This window comes from Erythrolamprus reginae, unplaced genomic scaffold (assembly GCF_031021105.1).
Source record: "Erythrolamprus reginae isolate rEryReg1 unplaced genomic scaffold, rEryReg1.hap1 H_17, whole genome shotgun sequence".
In the NCBI taxonomy this organism is placed as follows: Eukaryota; Metazoa; Chordata; class Lepidosauria; order Squamata; family Dipsadidae; genus Erythrolamprus; species Erythrolamprus reginae.
In genome coordinates this window covers 189,818-212,877 of record NW_027248470.1, presented here as the reverse complement: position 1 = coordinate 212,877, position 23,060 = coordinate 189,818, and the positions used below count along the sequence as shown (strand labels likewise).

The window sequence follows — 23,060 nt, the reverse complement described above, 5'->3', positions numbered from 1 at the left end:
TTTCTTCTGTACAATTCAATTCAATTTTCAATTTATTAGATTTGTATGCCGCCCCTTTATGTTGTTCATATGGTATTTCCAGCAAAGATTTGAAATATCTTTATTCATTCCATACAATTTATCTGGTGATGCTACTTTCCCTTTTAAGGCTAGAACAAAATGTAAAATTTAATCCTTTCAGTTCTGGGATTGTTTTGCAATCAAAGTGTTAAGAAATAAGTTTGAAATTATTTATTTATTAATTAGATTTGTATGCCGCCCCTCTCCGAGGACTCAGAGCAAAATTATCCTAATTCAAAGGAAATCAAAAGCTTCTCCTTTCTATTTTTTTTATCATTTCTTTCTGTACTTAGCCTTCTCTTTCTTAGTTTTATTTATTTCAATATTAATTTGTGATGGGCTTCTTTTTTTTTGTTCTCTCTAAAATTTATTGTTTAGATTTGGATGCTTATAAACTACAGGCCACTAGTTTAATATTTATTAAAATTTATACTAAAAAGAAAGAAAGAAAAGATGCACAGGAAATGTGATTTTATCTTACAAGAGAATCCTATAAACTAAACATCCTTTTAGAGAAACATATCCTTTTAGAGATCCTATAACAGTGATGGCCAACCTTTTCGGCACTGCGCAGAAATGCCACATGCATTTATGCATGAGCTCGTAGAAAAAGCCAAACTTCTGGGTTCCAGCGTGCATGTACAACTGATGATCAGGTGACCGGCATGTATGTGCAAGCTGGTTTTCGGCACTGCTGCGCACATAAAGTTACCATGTACTGAAAAAGCCAAACTTCCAGGTTCTAGTGTGCATTTGTGCCCGATAATCAGCAGGGCAGTTTTCGACACTGCCATCTGCATGAAGGGAATTGCACTCTGGAAAAGCTGAACTTCTGAGTTTTGGCACGCATGCGCACCCGACAATCAGCTGGCTGGTGTGCATGCACACATCGGTTTTTGGCACTGCCAAAATGCAGTGGACAAAATCAATAAATAAAATAAACAAACAAACAAATAAATAAATAAAGGACAGCTGGTCATTGTGCATGCATGTGCACCAGAAACCCGGAAAACAAACAGGCAAGGCTGCGCATGTTGGCAACATGGCTTCGTGGGCCACTTTGGGCACACATGCCACAGGTTCGCCATCATGGTCCTATAATATAATATCCTAAAATCCTTTTAGATATCGTATAACAGTGATGGCGAACCTATGGTGCCACAGGTGGCACGCAGAGCCCTATTTGTTGGCACACGAGCCGTTGCCCTAGCTCAGCTCCAACATGCATGTGGGTGCCGGCCAGCTGATTTTTGGCTCGCACAGAGGCTCTGGGAAGAGGTTTTTGGCTTCCAGAGAGCCTCCAGAGGGATGGGGGAAGGCATTTTTACCCTCCCCTGGCTCCAGGGAAGCCTTTGGAGTCTGGAAAGAGCGAAAAACGAACCTACACGGCCCACCAAAAATGGGGAAACAGGCCGTTTCCAGCCTCCAGAGAGTTTCCAGGGGGTGGGGGAAGCTGTTTTTGCCCTCCCCAGGCACTGAATTATGGGTGTGGGCACTCTCACATGCATGTCTTTCGTAAACTACTCAAGACTCAATTATGCCGCCAGGCATGGGGGAGTTAAGATATTCCTTCCCCCTAGGCCATTACAAGTTATGCATGGTATGTTTGTGTGTATGTTTGGTTTTATAATAAGGGTTTTTAGTTGTTTTATTAATTGGATTGTTACATGTTGGGTTTTTTATCATTGTTGTTAGCCACCTCAAGTCTACAGAGAGGGGCGGCATACAAATCCAATAAATAATAATAATAATAATAATAATAATAATAATAATAATAATAATAATAATAATAATAGTGCGCACGCATGCTCTTTTGGCACCCAAGGGGAAAAAGGTTCACTATCACTGTCCTATAAGATAAAATCCTTTTTGGGTTTGCCGATACAACATGGTTGTCAAAATAATTCATTAGGGAGGGGGGAGAAAGTTTGTGCAATGAACTGGATAGGGTTGTGCTACTTAAAATATCGGATTAAAGCCCTAAATGTCTGGGAACCTAATTATCTGCTGAGCAGCCTCTCCTCATTATGAAGATGCACGGTGATTCAGGACAGCCAGGGAGACTCTTCCAAAGATGCTAATGTTGGCAGAAGGGCCTTCTCTTATCTGGTTTCAGCGTTAATGGCTCACTAAGAGGTGCTGTGGCTCAGTGACTTGATGATGCTGGAGACGGTCTTGGCTCTAGCAGTTCGAGCCCAAGCACTGCATAGCGTAACACAATGAGCTTCTGTTTCTCTCCTTAGCTTCTGTCCACCTAAGACAGTGGTTCTCAACCTTTCTAATGCCGCAATCCCTTAATACAGTTCCTCATGTTGTGGTGATCCCCAATCATAATTCTCCCAACAGAGCTTCAAGTTGATTGGCAGGGAGATCAGAGGGAAACCCACACTGTAAACGACTAATTGGTTGGATTGTAAACATATTTTCCAGAGTGCCAGAATAGAAGCTTTTTCCTGGACACTGCAATCATCATAAATGTGAGTCAGTATTTGAGCATATGCATATAAATCATGTGACCGTGGCAGATGCTACAGTGGTTTTAAGTGTGAAAAACGGTCATAAGTGCACACCTTTTTCACTGATGCCGTAACTTTGAACGGCCACTAAATGAAACTGTTGGAAGCTCTTACCTGCCCGGAATTCTAACATTGTTCCCTAGCATTGGGTTAAATGCCTGTAATTTCAGGTGAAAATTTTTTAAATCTTTCCACATGCATTTCTGCACTGAATAAGAAGGCAACCTATCATATACTGCTCAAAAATATAAAGGGAACACTTAAAACAACACAATATAACTCCAAGTAAACCAAACTTCTGTGAAATCAAACTGTCCACTTAGGAAGCAACACCGACAATTTCACATGTTGTCAGCACATTCAACTTTGTACAGAACAAAGTATTCAATGAGAATATTTCATTCATTCTGTTGTGGTTAGTTCTGGCCCAGCTCCTGCCCCAAGGACTGTGGATGTGGGGAAGACATCCACATGCTGCAGGCCTGTTTTGCCCCCGGTGGAATCTGCTGATGAAGGCTCCTCTGACCAAGAAGATATGAGTGACAGGGAGGAGGAGAGTGTGGCAGACAGCTCAGAAGGAGATCAATTATCTAGCTCCTCCTTGGATTCAGAACAAGAGTTAATGATACAGCCACGCATGCGGAGAGCGATGCATAGGCAACAACAACTGAGAGATTATTATCAAAGAAAATGAGGCCACCTGTGATTGGGTGGGGCTGCGGTAATTAGTGAGGCTGCTATAAATAGCAGCCTGTGGGTTTGGCCATTGTGGAGGATTATCTGATCGTTGTATTTCGTGACTGCTTTACTGACTTTGACCTTTTGTGTGTTGATTTTTCCCTGCTTTGAAACTAAACCAGAGCAAAGTGTGTTTCACTTTGTGAAAGAAGAAGGACTGTGAATTGCCTCACAGCTGCAAGCTAAGTATCACAGAACTGATAAAGGACTTGTACAAATTACCAGTTTGTTTGGAGATGAGTGCTCTTTGCTATACCAAAAGAGGGCTTAGTTTAAGTGAATTTTCATTATAAAGAACATTGTTTTGAATTTTCAAATGTGTGTGTGTCTGAAATTTGTACCTGTGAATTTTTGGGAGGATTCTACCAGAGAGCCAGACAGAATACATTCAGATCTAGGACGTGTTCTTTGAAAGTTCCCTTTATTTATTTTTTTTGAGCAGTGTAGTTACTCCAATATTTTTGATGACTGCTGCTTGAAGGCCTCAGCCGCATGCAGAATGGGTGGAGGGGTGGAGTGTGTTGTTGTCGTCCCCGTGTGTGTGTTTGTGTGTGCAAAGCAGAGGGCACTCACCTTTGTTCTCTGTTTTGAGCTCCTCGTGAAGCAGGTCGTTCTGCCGGTTGCCGAGGACGAAGGCCAGGAAGGAGAGGATGAGGGCATTCAAGATGCCAATGATGGCTAAGATATAAGCCCAGCGCACGGAGCAGTCGCCCAGTGAATACTTCCCCGTCTTCTCCCCGCACATGTCCCTGATGGTCTCTGAGTCCCAGCCATCTGGGAATATCATGCAGCCCAGCACCAGGCAGAGAGCTGGACAAAGACAAGAGGAAGGAAGGCGGATTGTTAACCAGGCAACGCTCACATCAGCTGGTTGCAGATGAAGGCAATTGTCAAGCCGGTGCAGAGGGGGGGTGAGACATTAACCGCTTTCCACAATATCTATAGAAGGCCTGATATTTATGGGAACTTGGGAGGGGTGATTTTCAGGAGCAGTCACATTCTTTTGAGTGGTTCAAGGCCATCCTATGTCCACCCACCTGGGTGGAAGCGGAAGGAGGACTGGCCACGCTGGCACAATCTTGAGTGGGCAACGTGACAAGTTTGTGGGCGGGGGACAAGGGATGTGAACTTTCAACTGGGTGGGGAACTCAGATTCAGGCTTCCCTGTGTAGGTGTCAGGATGGCTCCGGAAATAAATTTGGAACTTTGAGGAGTACTTTGACTCGGATTCCAATTTAGTTTGGATGTTACCTGGAACCTTGATAGGGAGTCTCTCACACGGCATCCCTAAATAAAAACCAAAGTCTCTGCTTAAAAGAATTCTACCTCTTCTCCCTTCAGCCCTGAAGACGTAACCTAGTAAGGTAATAAAATGTTCCTCAAGAAAACCATCTGCTGTGGCCTAGAGGTGGAGCTCTTGCCTCACAATCCAGAGGTTGTGCGTTTGATCCTAGGTGGAGGCAGATGTAGGGTTTCCTGCTTGGACAGTGGGGTTGGACAAGATGACCCGCAAGGCAGGCGTGAAATGCTACCAGTTTGGCCTGGTTCGGGTGTATTAGTAGTAATGGCCGCAAGTGGTTCAGAGAACCGGTAGCAGTGGCAGCGTGAGGCTCCGCCCACCCAGGCGTCGCCATTTTCTTTTCTTTTTTTTAACCCTCTGCACTTGTGAAAAGTTTCTGTGCATGCGCAGAGAATGAAAAAAGCGCACGCTTCCGAACCGGTAAGAAAAGCAAGTAGAATTTCACCACTGCTGCGAGGTCTCTTCGAACTCTGTTTATCTGTTATTTATTTATTTATCAAATTTCTAGGCCGCCCTTCTCCAGAGGACACAGCATAAAATCAATACAAAATTACAGATAAAATTATACACCTCTCACCCCAAAACACAAGACATAAAAATTCCCAACATTAAAATCATTCATCCAAACTCATCCAATCCCAATCATACTATGGGCCAGAGCAACATGGCAAAGCTCAATGGCCCCAAAGGTGTTTTGCTGACATTGCTTGGCTGACGGGACCTGGAGAAGGCCAACTTGGTGGGATCTGACCGGCCACTGGGATATGGGTCCAAAGACGGGCTACAAAAATGGTGGAAGGTCTTAAGCATAAAACGTATCAGGAAAGACTTCATGAACTCAATCTGTACAGTCTGGAGGACAGAAGGAAAAGGGGGGACATGATCGAAACATTTAAATATATTAAAGGGTTAAATAAGGTTCAGGAGGGAAGTGTTTTTAATAGGAAAGTGAACACAAGAACAAGGGGGTACATTCTGAGGTTAGTTAGGGGAAAGATCAGAAGCACCGTGAGAAAATATTATTTGACTGAAAGAGTAGTAGATGCTTGGAACAAACATCCAGCAGACGTGGTTGGTAAATCCACAGTAACTGAATTTAAACATGCCTGGGATAAACACACATCCATCCTAAGATGAAATACAGTATAAGGGCAGGCTAGATGGACCATGAGGTCTTTTTCTGCTGTCAATCTTCTATGTTTCTATGATGCTTTAAAAAAATCTGTTAAACAATCACAAGCTCAGAGGGTACCAACAGAAAACTGACAAAAACTGCAGGACTCAACAGTTCAAACTGAGATATAAATATTTTTTCCCACTGACAGAGATTTTTATTCCCCAAGGATTCCATTGTGAACATTCAATGCGTTTTCCAAGCAAATATGACATGTACTCAATTCATGTTGTCTTGGCGGTGATGGTGGTGATATTGCACAACTGTCAAGACTGACTTGAACTTCCACTTAGATTCCCAATCTAAGACACCTATAGCAGTGATGGCGATCAGTAAACAAACAAAGCTGCCTACTTCAATATCTTGCATGAGAAAATCCTGTTGGGTGGAAAAGAACACAATCACTTAATAAAAAGTGGGTGCTTTCCCAGAGTCTTTGGCTTCTTCTCTTACCTTCGTCACTTGCCTTGTTTATACATTGTAGTGTACAATATATATTATCCCATTTTCCTTGATCATACTGTAATCTAATGTTCATACCAACATAAATTTAGCAAACCACTGTCTAACGGCTAGGTTTCTTGTGTCTCTAGTCCTAAGATTTGGAATATATAAAAGAACCTAGACCTATTAATAATAATGATGATAATAATAATAATAATAATAATAATAATAATAATAATAATAATAATTTATTATATTTGTATGCCGCCCCTTTTCGAAGACTCTGAGTACAATGCTGACTACAATAACACTTCAAGGGTGACCCTCATATCCTGCCTTGCTGAGGCCTTCAAAGTACTATTGTTAGCCACTCAGAGTCCATTTGGAATTGGGTGTCATATAAATGCTACAAACAAACAAATAGACAGACAGACAGACAGAGAGAGACAGACAGAAAGACAGACAGACAGACAAACAGATGGGTTTACCTCAAGAACAGAAGTCCCCAAACTTGGCAACTTTAAAACTTGTGGAGATTGTTCATTCTAGAACAGTGATGGTGAACCTTTTTTCCCTCGGGTGCCAAAAACACATGCACACACATTATCGCACCTGCTTGAGTGTCCACACCCATAATTCAATGCCTGGGGAGGGTGAATATTGCCTCCCCTACCCCCCAGAGGCCTATGGAGCCAAGAAATAGCCCATTTCCCAACTTCTAGTTGGCCCAGTACGCCTGTTTTTCACCCTCCCGAGGCTCCAAAAACACCTTTCCCCATCCCCCTGGAAACCCTCTGGAAGCTGAAAATGCCCTCCCAGAGCCTCCATGCAAGCCAAAAATTACCTGGCTGGTGCCCACATGCATGCTGGAGCTGAGCTAGGACAACAGCTCCCGTGCCGGCAGATATGGCTGTGTGTGCCACCTCTGACACCCGTGCCATAGGTTCGCCATCACAGTTCTAGAACACAGGTCTTCAAACTTGGCAAACTCAAGACTTGCAAACTTCAACTTCCAGCCAGTTATTTTGGGAGAATTCTGGGAGTTGGAGTTCACAAGTCTTAAAGTTGCCATGTTCGAAGACCTATATTTTGGAATGAACAATTTTCAGGACCTTGGATAGTTCCACCCAGAAAATTACAGGCCTAGGCTCAGTTCTCCCTATTAGAACTGCTGCTCTTCAACCTCTGTACTTAGACCAATGCTTCACAACTATTTTCGGTTACACCCCCACCACAGGAAGAAGTAAACATTTCATGCCCTCCCAACTCTACACCATAAATATATATATATAGTATCACGGCCTGCCCAACCTGCCACCTCCAAATTGTGCCCCACCGCGAGATGCATATCCTACCTGACATTTGTACCAGTTACCTCCATCATGTTCCTGGGCATTGTGTCCAGGGTAGCCCATTCTAAATGAAAACATCTCATAAGTTTGAGAAGTTTGATTGAACTCACGAGGCATTTTCTGTTAGAACAGGCTGCCCCAGAAATAATGCTAAGGATTGTGACAGAGTTACCAGTACAAGTATCAGGAAGGACATGCATAAAAAAAAAAAAAGTTCACCACAGTCATGTGCCTTCCCTGGTGTCGCTCTGCACCCTTTCCAGGGGTTCTACCCCACTATTTGAGAAGCACTGCCTTAGACCAGTGTTTCCCAACCTTGGCAACTTGAAGATATTTGGACTTCAACTCCCAGAATTCCCCAGCCAGCAAATGCTGACTAGGGAATTCTGGGAGTTGAAGTCCAGATATCTTCAAGTTGCCAAAGTTGGGAAACACTGCCTTAGACAACCAAAACTGGCTAGCTGACCAAGAGGTCCATTTAGAAGAGTAGTTCTCAATCTTTCTAATCCCGTGAGTCGTGACCCCTTAATACAGTTCCTCATGTTGTGGTGACCCCCAACCAAACATCTAGTGCCAATTCTCCCAACAGAGCTTTAAGCTGATTGGCAGGAAGTTCAGAGGGACATCCCTACTGTAAAGACTTGATTGGTCAACTTGTAAAAATATGTTCCAAGGTGCCAGAATAGAAGCTTTAGTTCCTAACACCATGGGAAATTTGTCTTTTCCTGTGGTCTTAGGCGACCCCTCTGAAATGGTCATTGGACCCCCAAAGGGGTCCTGACCCCCAGATTGAGAAACACTGCTTTAGAAGCTTATCTATCAGAATAACAGATTGGGAAGGGGCCTTAGAGGTCTTCTAGTCCAATACCCTGCACAAGCAGCAGACCCTATACTACAGTGTCAAACTCGATTTCATTGAGGGCCGTATCGGGGTGGGGTTTGAACCTTGGGGAGCCAGGTGGGTGTGGCCAACTTGACTTCCCTCAAGTTGCAAGCCCCTGTGGTGGTCCAAGTACTTCTCATAGCTGAAAATGAGCTCCGTTTTTGGCTGCAAAAGCCTCCAGAAAGCCTCTGCTAGAAAAAATGGCCCTTGGGAGAGTAGCATGCGGTCCTCACGAGCTCCATTTTCAGCTGTGATGGCCTCCTGCAACCCTCTACCAGCAAAAACAGACTTACAAGGGCCACATACAGCATTCCCAAGGTCCACTTTCACTGGCCAAAGCAGCAAGGGTCAGTCCTTTGCTGTTTCCAGGGCAGTTGGCAGTCCAGATCCAGCCCCCAGGCCTTAAGTTTACACCCCTGCCCTATACCATTTCAGACGAATAGTCGACCAATCTCTTCTTTAAAAAATGTTGGATTTATTGGCGTACCTACAAGTCCTGGAGCCAAGCCATTCGCCTGATTAATTGCTCTCATTATCAGGAAATTTCCCCATAGCTGGAAGTTGGATCGCTCCTTGATAAATTCACATCTATTGCTTCTTATCTTCCCTCTGGTGCTTTATCCGTCTGCTGTTCTCTAAACCTAAAGAGCCCATGAACCATAGAGGCTGGGAAAAATCATTTGGCTTTTTTTTAGCTGCCATTTAATGAAAGTGCTACATCTTAAAGGAAGGCAGGGCAGATAAAGAGGCAATGATGACTTGAAATTGGGGTTAATTTACCTTTAAACTCCTCATCATGGTTTTATTCACCTCCTCAGCCAGGAGATTATGCCAATTCTCACTTGATTTACAGTAATAGATCACCCACAAGTGCTGCTAAGCAACAACTGAGTTTGACATGTGTCTGCTCTGTTTTTGGTTTTGTGGTCTGTGTGTTCTGTTTTTGTTTTTTGTTAAGATAGACAGGTAAAGTGACTTTTGAGCAACTTGGTCAAGTTTTCTGAATTTTTTTAAAATCTGAGATATAAATTCCATTGCTCTAGAGCAGTGATTTTCAACCTTTTTTGAGCCGCGGCACATTTTTTACATTTACAAAATCCTGGGGCACACCACCAATCAAAATGACACAAAATGACACCCTAAGACACTCTCCTCTCTTTTTCCATCCCTGTCTCCTCCCCACCCTTGTGTGTGTGTGTGTATACACACTCTTGCACCATTTCCAAAAACAGGTGAGGGCTGGGTTTTTCTCTCTCTTATTCTTTGGGTGCTTTTTATCATATGCTTTAAATCAAGAGTCACTTCTCTCTCTCTTTTGTTTCTCTCTCTTTCCTCTCATTCTCTGTCTCAATTATTTTCTCGTTTCTCTTTTTTTCCTCCCCTTTTTGCTCATTTCTCCCTCTTTCCCTTCCTCTCCTTTTCTCTCTCTCTTGCTTTCTTTCTCTCTCTTTCTCTCTTTTCTTTCTTTCTCTTGCTTTCTCTCTCTCTCACACTCTCTTTCTCTTTCTCTCTCTCTTGCTTTCTTTCTCTCTCTTTCCCTCTCTCTTTCTTTCTCTCTTTCTCACTAACTCAGCAAAAAGTTGCGAGACCAGAACCTGAGCTTCCTTCTTCGTGGCACACCTGACCATGTCTCATGGCACACTAGTGTGCCACGGCACACTGGTTGAAAAACACTGCTCCAGAGAGATTGGAAAAAGAGAACGGGGGTCTATACTTCAAATTTCTCTGACCCCCCACCCCAACTTCCCATATCCTCCTCTCCAGCTTCTTCAAGGAGCACATGGATGATTTAAAAAATCGCCATCAACCATAGAAACTGACACAATGGCCATTCATCAATATCCAAGAGAGAGATCTGTGGCTGGGTCCTTATATGCATTATTGCCAAGTTATTATTTTTTAATCAAACCATAGGTTACTCTAGTCCTTTCTTATCCCTCCATTCTGAAACACAGACACCCCCCCCCCCCCCACATCCTTTGCCGAGCAAGCAAGGGATTGATTTCTACTCTGCTTTTCCACAGTGCCCAGAAAAAGATAAGGTGCCACAGATTAATAAGACTTAAAATAGTTGTTGTTGATGCTTATAAAAAAAACCTCGCTATCAAGCCTCTTTTTATTTTAAGAAAAGGGAGCGTTTTAGGCAAATAATGAAATAAAATGGTATAGCATTGTTCTTCTGTTAAAGCAAGGATTGGCAACCTTGAACGCTCAAAGAGCCACAAAGGAAAGCCCCCCGTTCAATTCTGCAGGCTACTGGAAGCCCTGTTCCCCCCCAATAGAGTCTCCTAGCACAGCATCCTTCTTCCTCTGCCGATCGGAAATCTGGTTTCCCACCATCACCACTATAGAGTCTCTTCCTAGCATGGCATCCTTTTTCCTCTGCCGACCGGAAGTCTGGTTCCTGGAAGTGACATCACACCCCAAAGAGGCTAAGGCTGTAAGCTAATGCAACTCCTCTCGCCTTCTCAACAATCTCCTATATAGAGGATCTATCCACTGACTTTCTACTCTAATGTCTTTTTCATCCTCCAACTGAGACCACTCCCCCATTGTCATATCAGCCCCCTCTAGTGATTTCTCAGGTTCACTCAGGTCACTTTCTCCCTCACTCTCACTCTCTGCATCAGTTGGCAACAATCCTGATCCAGGGTCTCCAGAGGGGCCCTGGCTCATCACCCTCAGAATCTGACATGATCTGAGATGAATGACTTGCAACAGGTGGCATTACTACATCACAAGTTGCAGTGACTTTCAATAGGTGTAAATTCCAATCTGGGTCGGCCACCAGGATTAGGATTTTAGTCTTCTGAGCTTTTGGACTCGTGCTGGAGCTCATCTTCAGGGAACTTCTCTCCTTGACGATGGGCTCCAGCACGAGTCCAAAAACTCGGAAGACTAAAGCTCTAATCCCGGTGACCGACCCAGATTGGATCCTGTAACATTATCCTGGGACACCTATATTCGCCTTCATTCGTGACCCTCAAAAGGTTTCTGAGTACAATGAAGATGCTGTTTTGGAAGATGCTAAAGTGGATCAGCTACCTCCAAGGGTTTCCACCCATTCCCTAGCTTCTAGCAGATTGCTTTCGATCAGGGATTGGCAACCCATGGCTCTGGAGCCGCATGTGGCTCTTTCATGCTTCTGCTGCAGCTCCCTGATTGGTTCCACAATTTATAGGGCTTTAGGTTAGGACAGTTAAAGGAAAAAGGATGCCGCTCTAGGAGGAGACTCTATGGGGGGGGGGCTTCCGTCAGCTCTAGAATTGAACAGGAGGGGCTTCTGGTTAGGACCTTTGTGGCTTTTTGAGTGGTGAAGGTGGTCGACCCTTCTATTGAACTGTGTCATCTGTTGGAATTGAGGAGAGCTATTTTTTCTGTTGCAGCTCCTACTCTAAGCAGCAAAATTCCCTTAACCTTTCGGCTTTTCAGAAGGCCATTAAGAGTTGGCTGCTTCCCCAGGTACCCAGCTCCAAGTGTAGCTCTTAGAATAGCCTAATAATGTGTACCCTTCACAAATTATTATGCGTTGGTCGTACTGGATCACTTTCATTTTGCTTCATCTGGAAGACTCTTTTTATGTAGTTTTTGTAAATCAGCTACCCAAAGTTATGGATTTAAGACGGTCGGTTAAACAAAACAAACCAATAAATCTGAGACTAAAAGCTTGCAGGATCTGCTCTCTCTCTCTCTCTCCTTCTGCAAAAAGGGAAACATGAAGTAAAGGTTGGAGCTGTGCTCCTTCCTCTTAACAGCTGGCTTGAGGCAAAACAAATCTAATAGATAGATAGATAGCTAGCTAGCTAGATAGATAGATAGATAGATAGATAGATAGATAGATAGATAGATAGATTTGATAGATAGAGTACAAGTGCACTAGAGTGCCTTCCGTCCCCTGTCCTATTGCTCTCCTATATCTCCTATACCTTTCTTCTGTTCCTATATCTCTTCTTCTATTCTTTCATTGATATGTTCTATTACTATACCTTCTTTTCTATTATTTTTAAGATATATTTTACTATGAGTATCTCCTCTATCACCTTCATCATGTATTTTACTATGTGTACTGTATATTGATATATACCCACTAAAACCCTCATTGTGTATTGGACAAAATAAATAAATAAATAAATAAAATAAATAAAATAAATAAAATAAATAAAATAAATAAAATAAATAAAATAAATAAAATAAATAAAATAAATAAAATAAATAAAATAAATAAAATAAATAAAATAAATAAAATAAATAAAATAAATAAAATAAATAAAATAAATAAAATAAATAAAATAAATAAAATAAATAAAATAAATAAAATAAATAAAATAAAATAAAATAAAATAAAATAAATAGATAGATAAATTTAAAACAGTTAAAACGATGCATATCATTAATGACTGGATCCCAATGCTATGCCATCAGATCAACAGCCCCAGGCCTACCAGAAAATCCAGGTCTTTACACCTTTCCAGAAGGCCAATAGGGAGGGGGAGGGGCGGTATGGATCTCAGGAGGCAGCTGGTTCCAAAAAAGTCAGAGGAGCCACAGAACATCAAACTAGCAACAAATCTACTAAACAGCAAACCAGCAATGAATCTACTGTTTAAAAACAGTGTCAAGATCTTGACTGTATACTGAATGTGGTTATCACTGACAGTGTGATTAGCCATTTATAGAAACATAGAAACATAGAAACATAGAAGACTGACGGCAGAAAGAGACCTCATGGTCCATCTAGTCTGCCCTTATACTATTTCCTGTATTTTATCTTAGGATGGATATATGCTTATCCCAGGCATGTTTAAATTCAGTTACTGTGGATTTACCAACCATGTCTGCTGGAAGTTTGTTCCAAGGATCTACTACTCTTTCAGTAAAATAATGTTTTCTCACGTTGCTTTTGATCTTTCCAACTAACTTCAGATTGTGCCCCCTTGTTCTTGTGTTCGCTTTCCTATTAAAAACACTTCCCTCCTGGACCTTATTTAACCCTTTAACATATTTAAATGTCTATGAAAAATAGATAACACCCTCTTGTCATCAAAGGATTTTATTTATTTATTGATTTGATTTGATTTGTATGCCGCCCCTCTCCGTAGACTCGGGGCTGCTTTTATTGATGTTGGTTCTCTGAGAAGAAACCATCGGCCAAAGGGCAAAATGAGGAAGGGGTATTTTCATCCCTTCGCTCTCTCCTGTGCTGCCTGGTCCCCCTTAGCTCCTTCTCCGTTCTACACATGCCTTCAATCCCCACCCAGCTCCCACCTGCCTCATGCCTTTCAATCTTCCGCTCTGCTCCTTTAGCTGCAATAAATAAATAAATAAATAATAATCAGGCTACGTGTACTGAATATTTTTTCATCTGTCGAGAGGGTGTTCTGATGCAGGTCGGAGAGCTCCCTCTTTGCAAGTATTTGGAATGATTAATGATAGGAGGAAAAGAAAAGGGAAGGCATGGTGCGAATAGCAACAGCCGTAGCATTTAAACTTATATACCGCTTCACAGTGCTTTTACAGCCCTCTCTAAGTGGTTTACAGAGTCAGCCTCTTGCTCCCAACAATCCTCATTTTACCCACCTCGGAAGGATGGAAGGCTGAGTCAACCTTGAGCCGGTGGTGAGACTTGAACTGCTGAACTACAGCTAGCAGTTAGGTGAAGTAGCCTGCAATGCTGCACTCTAATCACTGCACCGCCCCACCCCAGTGAATAAACTGGGCTTCCTTATCTCCCCATCCTCTCTCTCACTCACTCACACACACACACAAACACAATATTATCCTGCAACCAAAACCTTTTTTGCTTTTTAAAAACTCTGCTAGCACAGTAAAATACCTAATTAGAGTGGTAGTAATCTGGATAGCAGTCATCCAATGTTTGAAGGGCTGTCACAGCAAAGAGAGGATCGAACCCAGGGGTTCACTCCTGGGGGTTCGCAGAGGTTCGGGAGAGCCTCTAGCTAAGATTCTGTGCAGTTTGGAGAACCTTCAAATCCCATTCCTGGCTGGTCACACCCACCCCATCCAGTGTTCCCTCTAATTTTTTTGGGGGGTGGGCGGAAAAGTATAGTGTCTGAGCGGCAGTGCCTTTGGGACTGGGCGGCACAGAAAAAATAAATAAATAAACAAACAAACAAATAAAAAACCCACCCTGTTTTGCCTCAGAGAATTTCAAAATAAAATACTGTACTGTGTGTCTATAACAGTGAGCTCATAATAGGGCAACTCTATCAATATCAAAATGCCACTTAAATAGTTGAGCTAGTTTCAAACTAGATTTTGATTTTCTTTCTCTCTTCCTTACTCCCATTCTTTTTCTTTTTCTTTTCCTTCCTCTCTTTTTTCTACCAGTTTCTCTCTCTTCCTCTCTCTCTCCTTCCCTCTCACTCTTTCCCTCTCGGCTTCTGGGCAGGTTTGGAAAACTCTGAGTTGATGATGATTTTTAAGTGAGTGATTGCTCACTGCTCAGCTTAGAGGGAACTATGACCCCATCCTGCCCCTCCCAGGAGCCCCCATGCGGTCCGTTTTGGATATAGGTAAGTGCAGGGCGCACATGGAGGCTCGGGGAGGGTGAAAAATGGGCCTACTGGAATTTTGTCTACGGAGAGGGGCGGCATACAAATCCAATAAATTTTGGGAATGGAGGTGTGTTTCTGGCTTCCAGAGGGCCTCCGAAGCCTGGGGAGGCCATTTTCACCTCCCAGAGGCTCGAGGAAAGCTTCCAGAGCCTGGGGAGGGCAAATCCCACCTCCTACCATGGTGCAGAAGACCAATTAGGCCACACCCACCATGGCATGCTCATCCAGCAACCAATTGCTGGAGCCAATCGGAAGCCGTTTCCCCCACCATAGAGTCTCCTCCAAGCACAGCGTCCTTCTTTTTCTGCTGACCAGAAATCTGGTTTCCCACCACCACCATCACCATAGAGTCTCCTCCTAGCATGGCGTCCTTTTCCCTCTGCCGACCGGAGGTCTGGTTCCTCCACCATAGAGTCTCCTCCTAGCACAGCATCCTTCTTCCTCTGCTGACCGGATATCTGGTTTCCCACCACCACTACCATAGAGTCTCCCCCTAGCATGGAATCTTTTTCCTCTGCCGACCGGAAGTCTGGTTCCTCCACCATAGAGTCTCCTCCTGCACAGCATCCTTTCTCCTCTGTCTGTCCTAACCAAAACCCTTTCAATTGTGGAGCTGACTGGAGACAGGGAGCCACAGCAGAGGGATGAAAGAGCCACATGCGGCTCCAGAGCCATGGGTTGCTGACTCCTGTGTTAAAGTCTTTCCTAATGAGACAGAGACATAAGACCACAAAAGTAACAAACCAGAAACTAATCAAGAGGAGATCCAAAAGAAATTTTCTGACAGCGAGAACAATTCATCAGACTTGCCTTCCGAAACTGTGGGTGGTCCAACATTGGAGATTTTTAAAAAGGGATTGGACAGCCATGTGTCCAGAAAGATATAGGGCAGCGATGGCTAACTTTTTCCAGACTGAGTGCCCAAAGCGTGCACCTGAACTCCCAAAATGCAATGCACCCCCCACCCCCGCATATGTGTACATCAGGGGTGGATTGCTCCTACTGTCGCTACTGGTACGCTGCGTGCAGAGGTTTTGGCGCCTTGCATGTGCACACGCGTGTTTCAGCATGTTTTTGCTTCTGTGCATGTTTAGTTTGAATCTATTACATGCTCATTTATTTATTTCAGTTGAAGGTGAAGTAGTCCTTAACAGGAAGGACATTTGGGTATATGATTTTATGAGCTACATTTAGTTCAGATCAGAGGTGACATAGTTGGAAATTGTCTGATCCCAGTATTTCAAGTCTGATGGAATAAGGTATTTTGTTGCGAGAGGAGGAGTGAAGGACTCTCCTTGTGAAATATTTCTGAGCTCTCTAGATTGTATTAATGTTTGATATGCAGTGCGGGTTACAGACAGGAAAGCTGTATTCCAGAATTGGTCTAACAAATGTTTTGTAAGCTCCGGTTAGTAGTGTAATATTGCCAGAGAAAAAGCTATGTAAAATTAAATTAACAACTCTTAGTGCCTTTTTGGCAATGTTGTTACAGTGGGCATTGGCACTTAGGTTATTGGATATGAGTACTGTACTCCAAGGTCTTTGACAGAGTGAGGGTCATCTACAAGTTTGGTTGCCTTTTTTTAAAAAAAAAAATATTACTGCAGATCAGCAAGGCTGGCTCTACTCCTTGCAAAGCGTTTTCCTCATAATCCTCATCTCTTTTTTTGGTGTGTGTGTGTAATTTTTTTTATTTTTTCTCCTCTATCACAAAACATACCATATGAAATACCTTCTCTTTTTGGTACAATAAAAAGCAATTTCATTAGCACATCATATGAAATCACACAAAAAAATATGTGCATATATCGAATACCATTGAAACTGAACGTTTTATATGTTCTAACCTGTCTGTCTATTTTTTTCTCATTTCTCTTTCTTTTTTTCTTTGTATGTTTTGTTTGTTTTGACTGTTTTTATATGTAGAAATTTAATAAAGATTATTTTTATAAATTTCATTTTTAATATTTCCTCCAATATTTAATACAATCAAAATCTTTCTAGCTTACTAAACATTAAGCTATAGTGCCTTCTCCATCTCCTTATACACTTCAATAGAGCTAAACACCCTTATTTAACCTACTCTTACTAAAAACTAAAAAGAAATAAAATAAAATAATAACAAGGAGAAAAGACAAATCAAAAGAACAAACCGATTTCAAACGTTTCTCATCTCCCTCTTAATATCATCTATTTATTTACTTCCAAATCTTTAACTTAGTTCTAAACACAACTAACAACGCATCCTCCTCTCTCTTTAAAAAGCCATCCGCAGTAGCCAATGTTGACACTGCTGGGGAATGCAATCTTGGAAATCGAGCAGCAGTCAACTCTTCCGTAACGTTTGCTTGGCCTAACGATGGTGGTGAGTGACAAGCCGATTCTTCCTTTGGTGCTTCCAGCAGACCGGAAAGAAGGTTTGGGTCAGTGAAAAAGAGACACTTCTCAGGCAAACGGCCTTCTAATCCTTTTCTCCATGGCAACGGCATGCAGGCAGTAGGACCATTGCAACATGGTGCATCCTCCCTCTCTGCAAGAGATCATTGCTCTGGCTCCCGCTCACGGATGGCCCCAACGGTGGAGATGTTAGCTAACTGTTTATAAATGAAAACATAAAGCAAGGCCAGGCCAGGGCTCCAATGAATTTGTTAATCCTGCTCACTGTTTTCCCATGAAGCAAAGCCAAAATTGCTTCCAAAATGTTTCTTTCTTTTTCTTTTTTTGGGGGGTGGGGGGTGGGTGAGGATATATGTATATATATTTGGCCCTTCTCCTTCTCTGGAAGAAAGGATTGTCAGAAATAAGTTTATTTCTGGAGGTAATATTACAATGCAAGTAAATGGTTTGTAACCATGGGAAAGGCCGATGTAAGCCATAACCAGCATGTAATCATGGGTTTGCTAACTGTGCTGCAATCTGATTGGCTGTTACCTATATAATAGGAGTAACACCCTTGCATGGGTGTGGTTTGTTACAGTGGTTTGTTACAGAGTGGTTTGTTACAGTGGTTTTGTAATACAGTAGAGTGGTTTGTTACAGTAGTTTGTTATAGAGTGGTTTTGTGCTGCGGTGGTTTGTAGTTAGTGGTTGCAGTGGTGGATGTAATAAGAGTTATATAATAGTACAGTGGCACCTCTACTTAAGAACACCTCTACTTAAGAACTTTTCTAGATAAGAACCGGGTGTTCAAGATTTTTTTTGCCTCTTCTTAAGAACCGTTTTCTACTTAAGAACCTGAGCCTGGAAAAATTTCCCAGCAAATTTGAGAGTGGCACAAAGGACCGGTCAGTTTCCACCACTCCCCCTGGGTTTCTCTCTCTGGCACAGTGTATGGGAGGCAGCCTCACGCCAGGTGTATGGGAGGCGCATGCTCCTCCTCGCCACCTCAGAGTCCCTCTTTTTTTTTTTTTAAGCCTTAAAGTTTTGGATTTTTAAAAATTCCCCTCACCTCACTTTCCTCCTTCGGCAGCGACTGTCCTCCTCCTTTGCTTCCTCCTCCTCCTCCCACCCAAATTCCAAGCTTTTAAATTCTTTCCCAATGGGTTTGCACGCATTATTTGCTTTTACATTGATTCCTATTGGGATAATTGCTTCTACTTACAAACTTTTCTACTTAAGAACCTGGTCACGGAACAAATTAAGTTCTTAAGTAGAGGTACCACTGTATTGTGGATAGTTTATTATAGTGGTTAAATGTAAAAGTGTTGGTTTATTTAGAGAAGCAGTTTGATAAGAAGAAAATAAAATATATTTTTACAAGAAAGCCTACTGCAGTGGTTTTCATTGAAGACTTCAATTAGATATAGTGGTTAACTGTGGCTACTTGGTGGGGTCACCTTCCGAACAAGGATCACTTTGCAGCATAGAAACTGAACACTTTACAATTTACCCTTAGATTATCTACGGTTGACCTATACAGATTCCTAAGAGGTCAGTAAGGGGCGAGTACAAGTGCACTAGAGTGCCTTCCGTTCCCTGTCCTATTGCTCTCCTATATCTCCTATACCTTTCTTCTATCCCTATATCTCTTCTTCTATTCTTTCATTGATATGTTCTATTCCTATACCTTCTTTTCTATTATTTCTTAGATATATTTTACTATGAGTATCTCCTCTATAACCTTCATCATGTATTTTACTATGTGTGTATAGATATATACCCACTAAAACCCTCATTGTGTATTGGACAAAATAAAAAAATAAAAAAATAAAAAATGAATTGTATTGACCGTTTCCTCCTGCATTGCCCAGGGAAAGTGCATGGCAGTGGAGTTAAACCTAGTCCTTGCTTGCATAAGAGCAGAGACAAAGAACATTTTAAGAGAAAGAGGTAGAAAAACAAGGAGCAAAAAATTGCACTCGGGCCGCTAATGGGCAAAGGAGGGCAACACTTCAGACCTTGAAATGAGCCGCTCTGAATAGACTGATTGCAAAACAAGCCATTTTGAATTGGGAACAGAGGTCACTTGAAGTCACCCATTGATGGCTCTTAATGGGCTGCTCAACTCCAACCTTTTTTTTTTTTTTTGCAAAAATGTTGGGGAAAAAAAACACCTTTTCTTTCCCTTTCTCTGAAAAAAAAATAACAACCCTTTTTTCTTTCCATGAAATTCTATTTTCTTTCCAATTCCTCCCTTTTATCCTTATAGGTAAAAATTAAAAGAAAACAAAATACATCAAGAGGAAAAAAAGAAGACATGTAGCCAGAATCAAATTCCGCAAAGCCAAGAGCCAATAATTAACTAACCAACCAAGAGAACTCTAACTCAACTCAACTCAATTCTAGCAACCAAAAAGGATGTTGGGACTCTAGAAAGAGTGCAGAGAAGACCAACAGAGATTATTCGGGGACTGGAGGCTAAAACATGTGAAGGTTGCAGGAACTAGGTGTGTCTAGTTTGATGAAAAGAAGGACTAGGGGAGACATGATAGCAATGTTCCAATATCTCATCTCATCTCCACAAAGAAGAGGGAATCAACCTATTTTCCAAAGCACCTGAGGGTAGAACAAGAAGCAATGGGTGGAAACTAAACAAGCAGAGAAGCAACTTAGAACTAAGGAGAAATTTCCTGACAGTTAGAATAGTTAACCAGTGGAAGTGGAACAAAGACTGGAAGTTTTTAATAAGATGTTGGACAACCATTTGTCTGAAGTGGTGTAGGGTTTCCTGCCTAAGCAGGGGGTTGGACTAGAAGACCTCCAAGGTCCCTTCCAACTCTGAAGATTAAAAACAACAACAACCAGGTTGTCCTCAGTTGATGGGAATACTATGAACCCTCTTAGTGGAGGGAGTTTGGAGGGGGTCAGGATTTGCCTGCTGATCTTCTGAGATTCTGCATACACCTTTAGCTGACAATAGTAGAATAACAGAGTTGGAAGGGATCTTGGAAATCTTCTAGTCCAAACCCCTGCTTAGCCAGGAAACCCTACACCAGAGGTCTCCAACCGCCAGTCCGCGGACCAGGACCGGGCCGTTGGGGTTTTTCAGCCGGTCTGCGGCGGCCAGCGAAGGTGATATTCAATGTCGGGGGCGCACGGGCGGTTGCGCGCGCTCCCTATCTCCCTGCTAGCCCACTCGGAATATTCAAAATAAGAAAAACCTTCACCGGCAAAGGCTTTTCTTATTTTGAATATTCCGAGTGGGCTAGCAGGGGGATAGGGAGCGCGCGCAACCGCCCGTGCGCCCCCGACATTGAATATCACCTTCTCCGGCCTCCGCTGAGAGAACGCCTGCCCCGTCTCTCCTGCAACCCCCTTGCTGAGAGCCTGGGACGAAAGTGCTCTCGGCAAAGGTGAGACAGGCAGGGCGTGCGCGCGTCACCGCTGAGAAGAACGGAGAGAGAACGAGAGTGAGTGAGAGCAACAGACAGCAAGATAGAGAGAAAGTGAGAAAGAGAGAGTGAGAGAAAGGGGGGAGAGAAAGAGATAGCAAGAGAGAGAGAACAAGAGAGAGAAAGAGCGTGAGAAAGAAAACAAGAGAGAGAAAGTGAGAAGAAGAGAGAGAAAGAGGGGGAGAGAGAGAAAGAGAGAGGGGGGAGAGAGAGAAAGAGAGGGAGAGGGAGAAAGAGAGAGGGAGAGGGGGGGAGAGAGAGAAAGAAAGGGAGAGAGAGAAAGAGAGAGGGAAAGGGGGGAGAGATAGCAAGAGAGGGAGAGAGAGAAAGAGAGAGGGAAAGGGGGAGAGAGGGGGAGAGAAAGAGAGAGGGAGAGAGAGAGAGGAGAGAAAGGAAGAGGAGAAAGAGAAAGGAAGAGAAAGAAAGAAAGAGGGATAGAAAGAGAGAGAGAGTGAGAGATGCTCAGTGAGCCTTTCTTTGAAGTTGCCTTTCTTTCTTTCTCTCTTTCTCTCTTTCTTTCTTGCTCTTTTTCTTTCTCTCTTTTACCTTCCCTTCCTGTATTTCTTCTTTTCTTTCTCCTTCCTACCTTCTTCCCTCCCTTCCTCCCTTCAGTCCTTCCTCTCTTACTCTCCCCTTTCATAAGTTTCCTTGCTTCCTTCCTCTGTTCCTGTCCCTTCCCCCTTTCTTTCTTTCTTTCTTTCCTTCCTTCCTTTCCTCCCTCCATTTCTTGCTTTCCTTTTCCTTCCTCCCTTCTTTCCTCCCTCATTCCCTTCTTTCACTCCTTCCTCTCTTACTCTCCCCTTTCACACCTTTCCTTGCTTCCTTTGCACCCTTCTTCTGTTCCTGTCCCTTCCCTCTTTCCTTCCTTCCTTCCCACCCTCCGTCCATTCATTCACCCATTCCTCTCTTGATCGCCCCTTTTACGGCGCCGCTGACAGCTAGCTCCCCCCCCCCACTGGGCCATGGAAAACTGGTCTAGCTTAAAGCCGGTCCCTGGTGCAAAAAAGGTTGGGGACCTCTGCCCTACACCACTTGAGACAAATGGTTATCCAACATCTTTTTAAAAACTTCCAGTGTTGGAGCGTTCACAACTTCTGGAGGCAAGTTGTTTCATGTATCCCCTTACTAAATTCCATATAGATATGTTTTCGTAGATTTTCATGGGTATAGGTATGAAGGTCTTGGTATATTCGGGTTTCTTCCCATGCAAATTTCAGAGATTCCTGGTGATGTTTCGATGAGGTCCCACTTGTTATCTTCAGGCTGGTGCCTTTGGCTTTGTGCTAGGGCGAGCAAAGCCTGGTCTGAGCTGCCTTCCCTCTGTAAATATTAGTGGGTGGATGTGGAGTGCTGGCTCAGCTGCTGAAAGCTGTGTTGAAACTTCCTGGTTAGTTGGTGGGGTAACACCTTGAGTAATTGATGCAATTGACGTATGCTGATTAGATGATGTTTATGGATTAGGGGTGATATCCTGAGTAGTTGGAGTCTGCAGACTAGTCAGCTGTTTTGTAATATATGTCTGTGGGGTAACACCTGGATTTTGGTTTGGCTGAGAGTTTGTGGTCTGGTCATGTGTTTATGGTGTATGTCAGTTTACTTTGTGTGTGTGACGGAGGGGGGTGCAGCAGTTGGAGGCTGTGGTTTGGCTTCTGGGTGGTGGTTGTATTTGGTCTGTAGGGTGGGTGTGGGTGTGGGTCTGCTGAGGGTGGTTGGTGGTGGTGTCCTGTGTTGTTCTGGGTCTGGTTTCAGTTTTCGTGGCTGGGATATGATATATATATCATAGATGGCAGCGTCCATGGACTGGTACTGACTGAACTGGTTCCATGATGTCGCCAGTGCTGCCCCGAGTCTACAGAGAGGGGCGGCATACAAACAAACAAACAAACAAACAAACTCACCTCTGTTCCATAGCCAATGAGGATAAATTTGGATTCTTTTTCATTCTCCTCCCCTTTCTAAATACAGTGGTACCTCATCATACAAACTTAATTGGTTCCAAGAGGAGGTTCGTAAGATGAAAAGTTCGTAAGATGAAACAATGTTTCCCATAGGAATCAATGTAAAAGCAAATAATGCATGCAAATCCTTCAGGAAAATCCCAAACTTTAGAAGGGAGGCGAACAGAAGGCAGGGAGGAGCAGCTAAAGGGGGCGGGTGGAAAAAGCAAGGCTAAGCTAAAGGGTGAGT

The 23,060-nt window shown here is 43.0% G+C and overlaps 1 protein-coding gene across 2 annotated transcripts in view; it reads right to left on the bottom strand.

Annotated features, from left to right (window-relative positions):
* LOC139155367 (LHFPL tetraspan subfamily member 4 protein) overlaps window positions 1-23,060 on the bottom strand; it is an 82,835-nt gene that overhangs the window by 9,451 nt on the left and 50,324 nt on the right. For both annotated transcript variants that reach the window (XM_070730500.1, XM_070730501.1), the window contains exon 2: window positions 3,888-4,124. In XM_070730500.1, coding sequence (XP_070586601.1) covers window positions 3,888-4,124 — 237 coding nt within the window. The remainder of the gene's footprint in view (window positions 1-3,887; window positions 4,125-23,060) is intronic.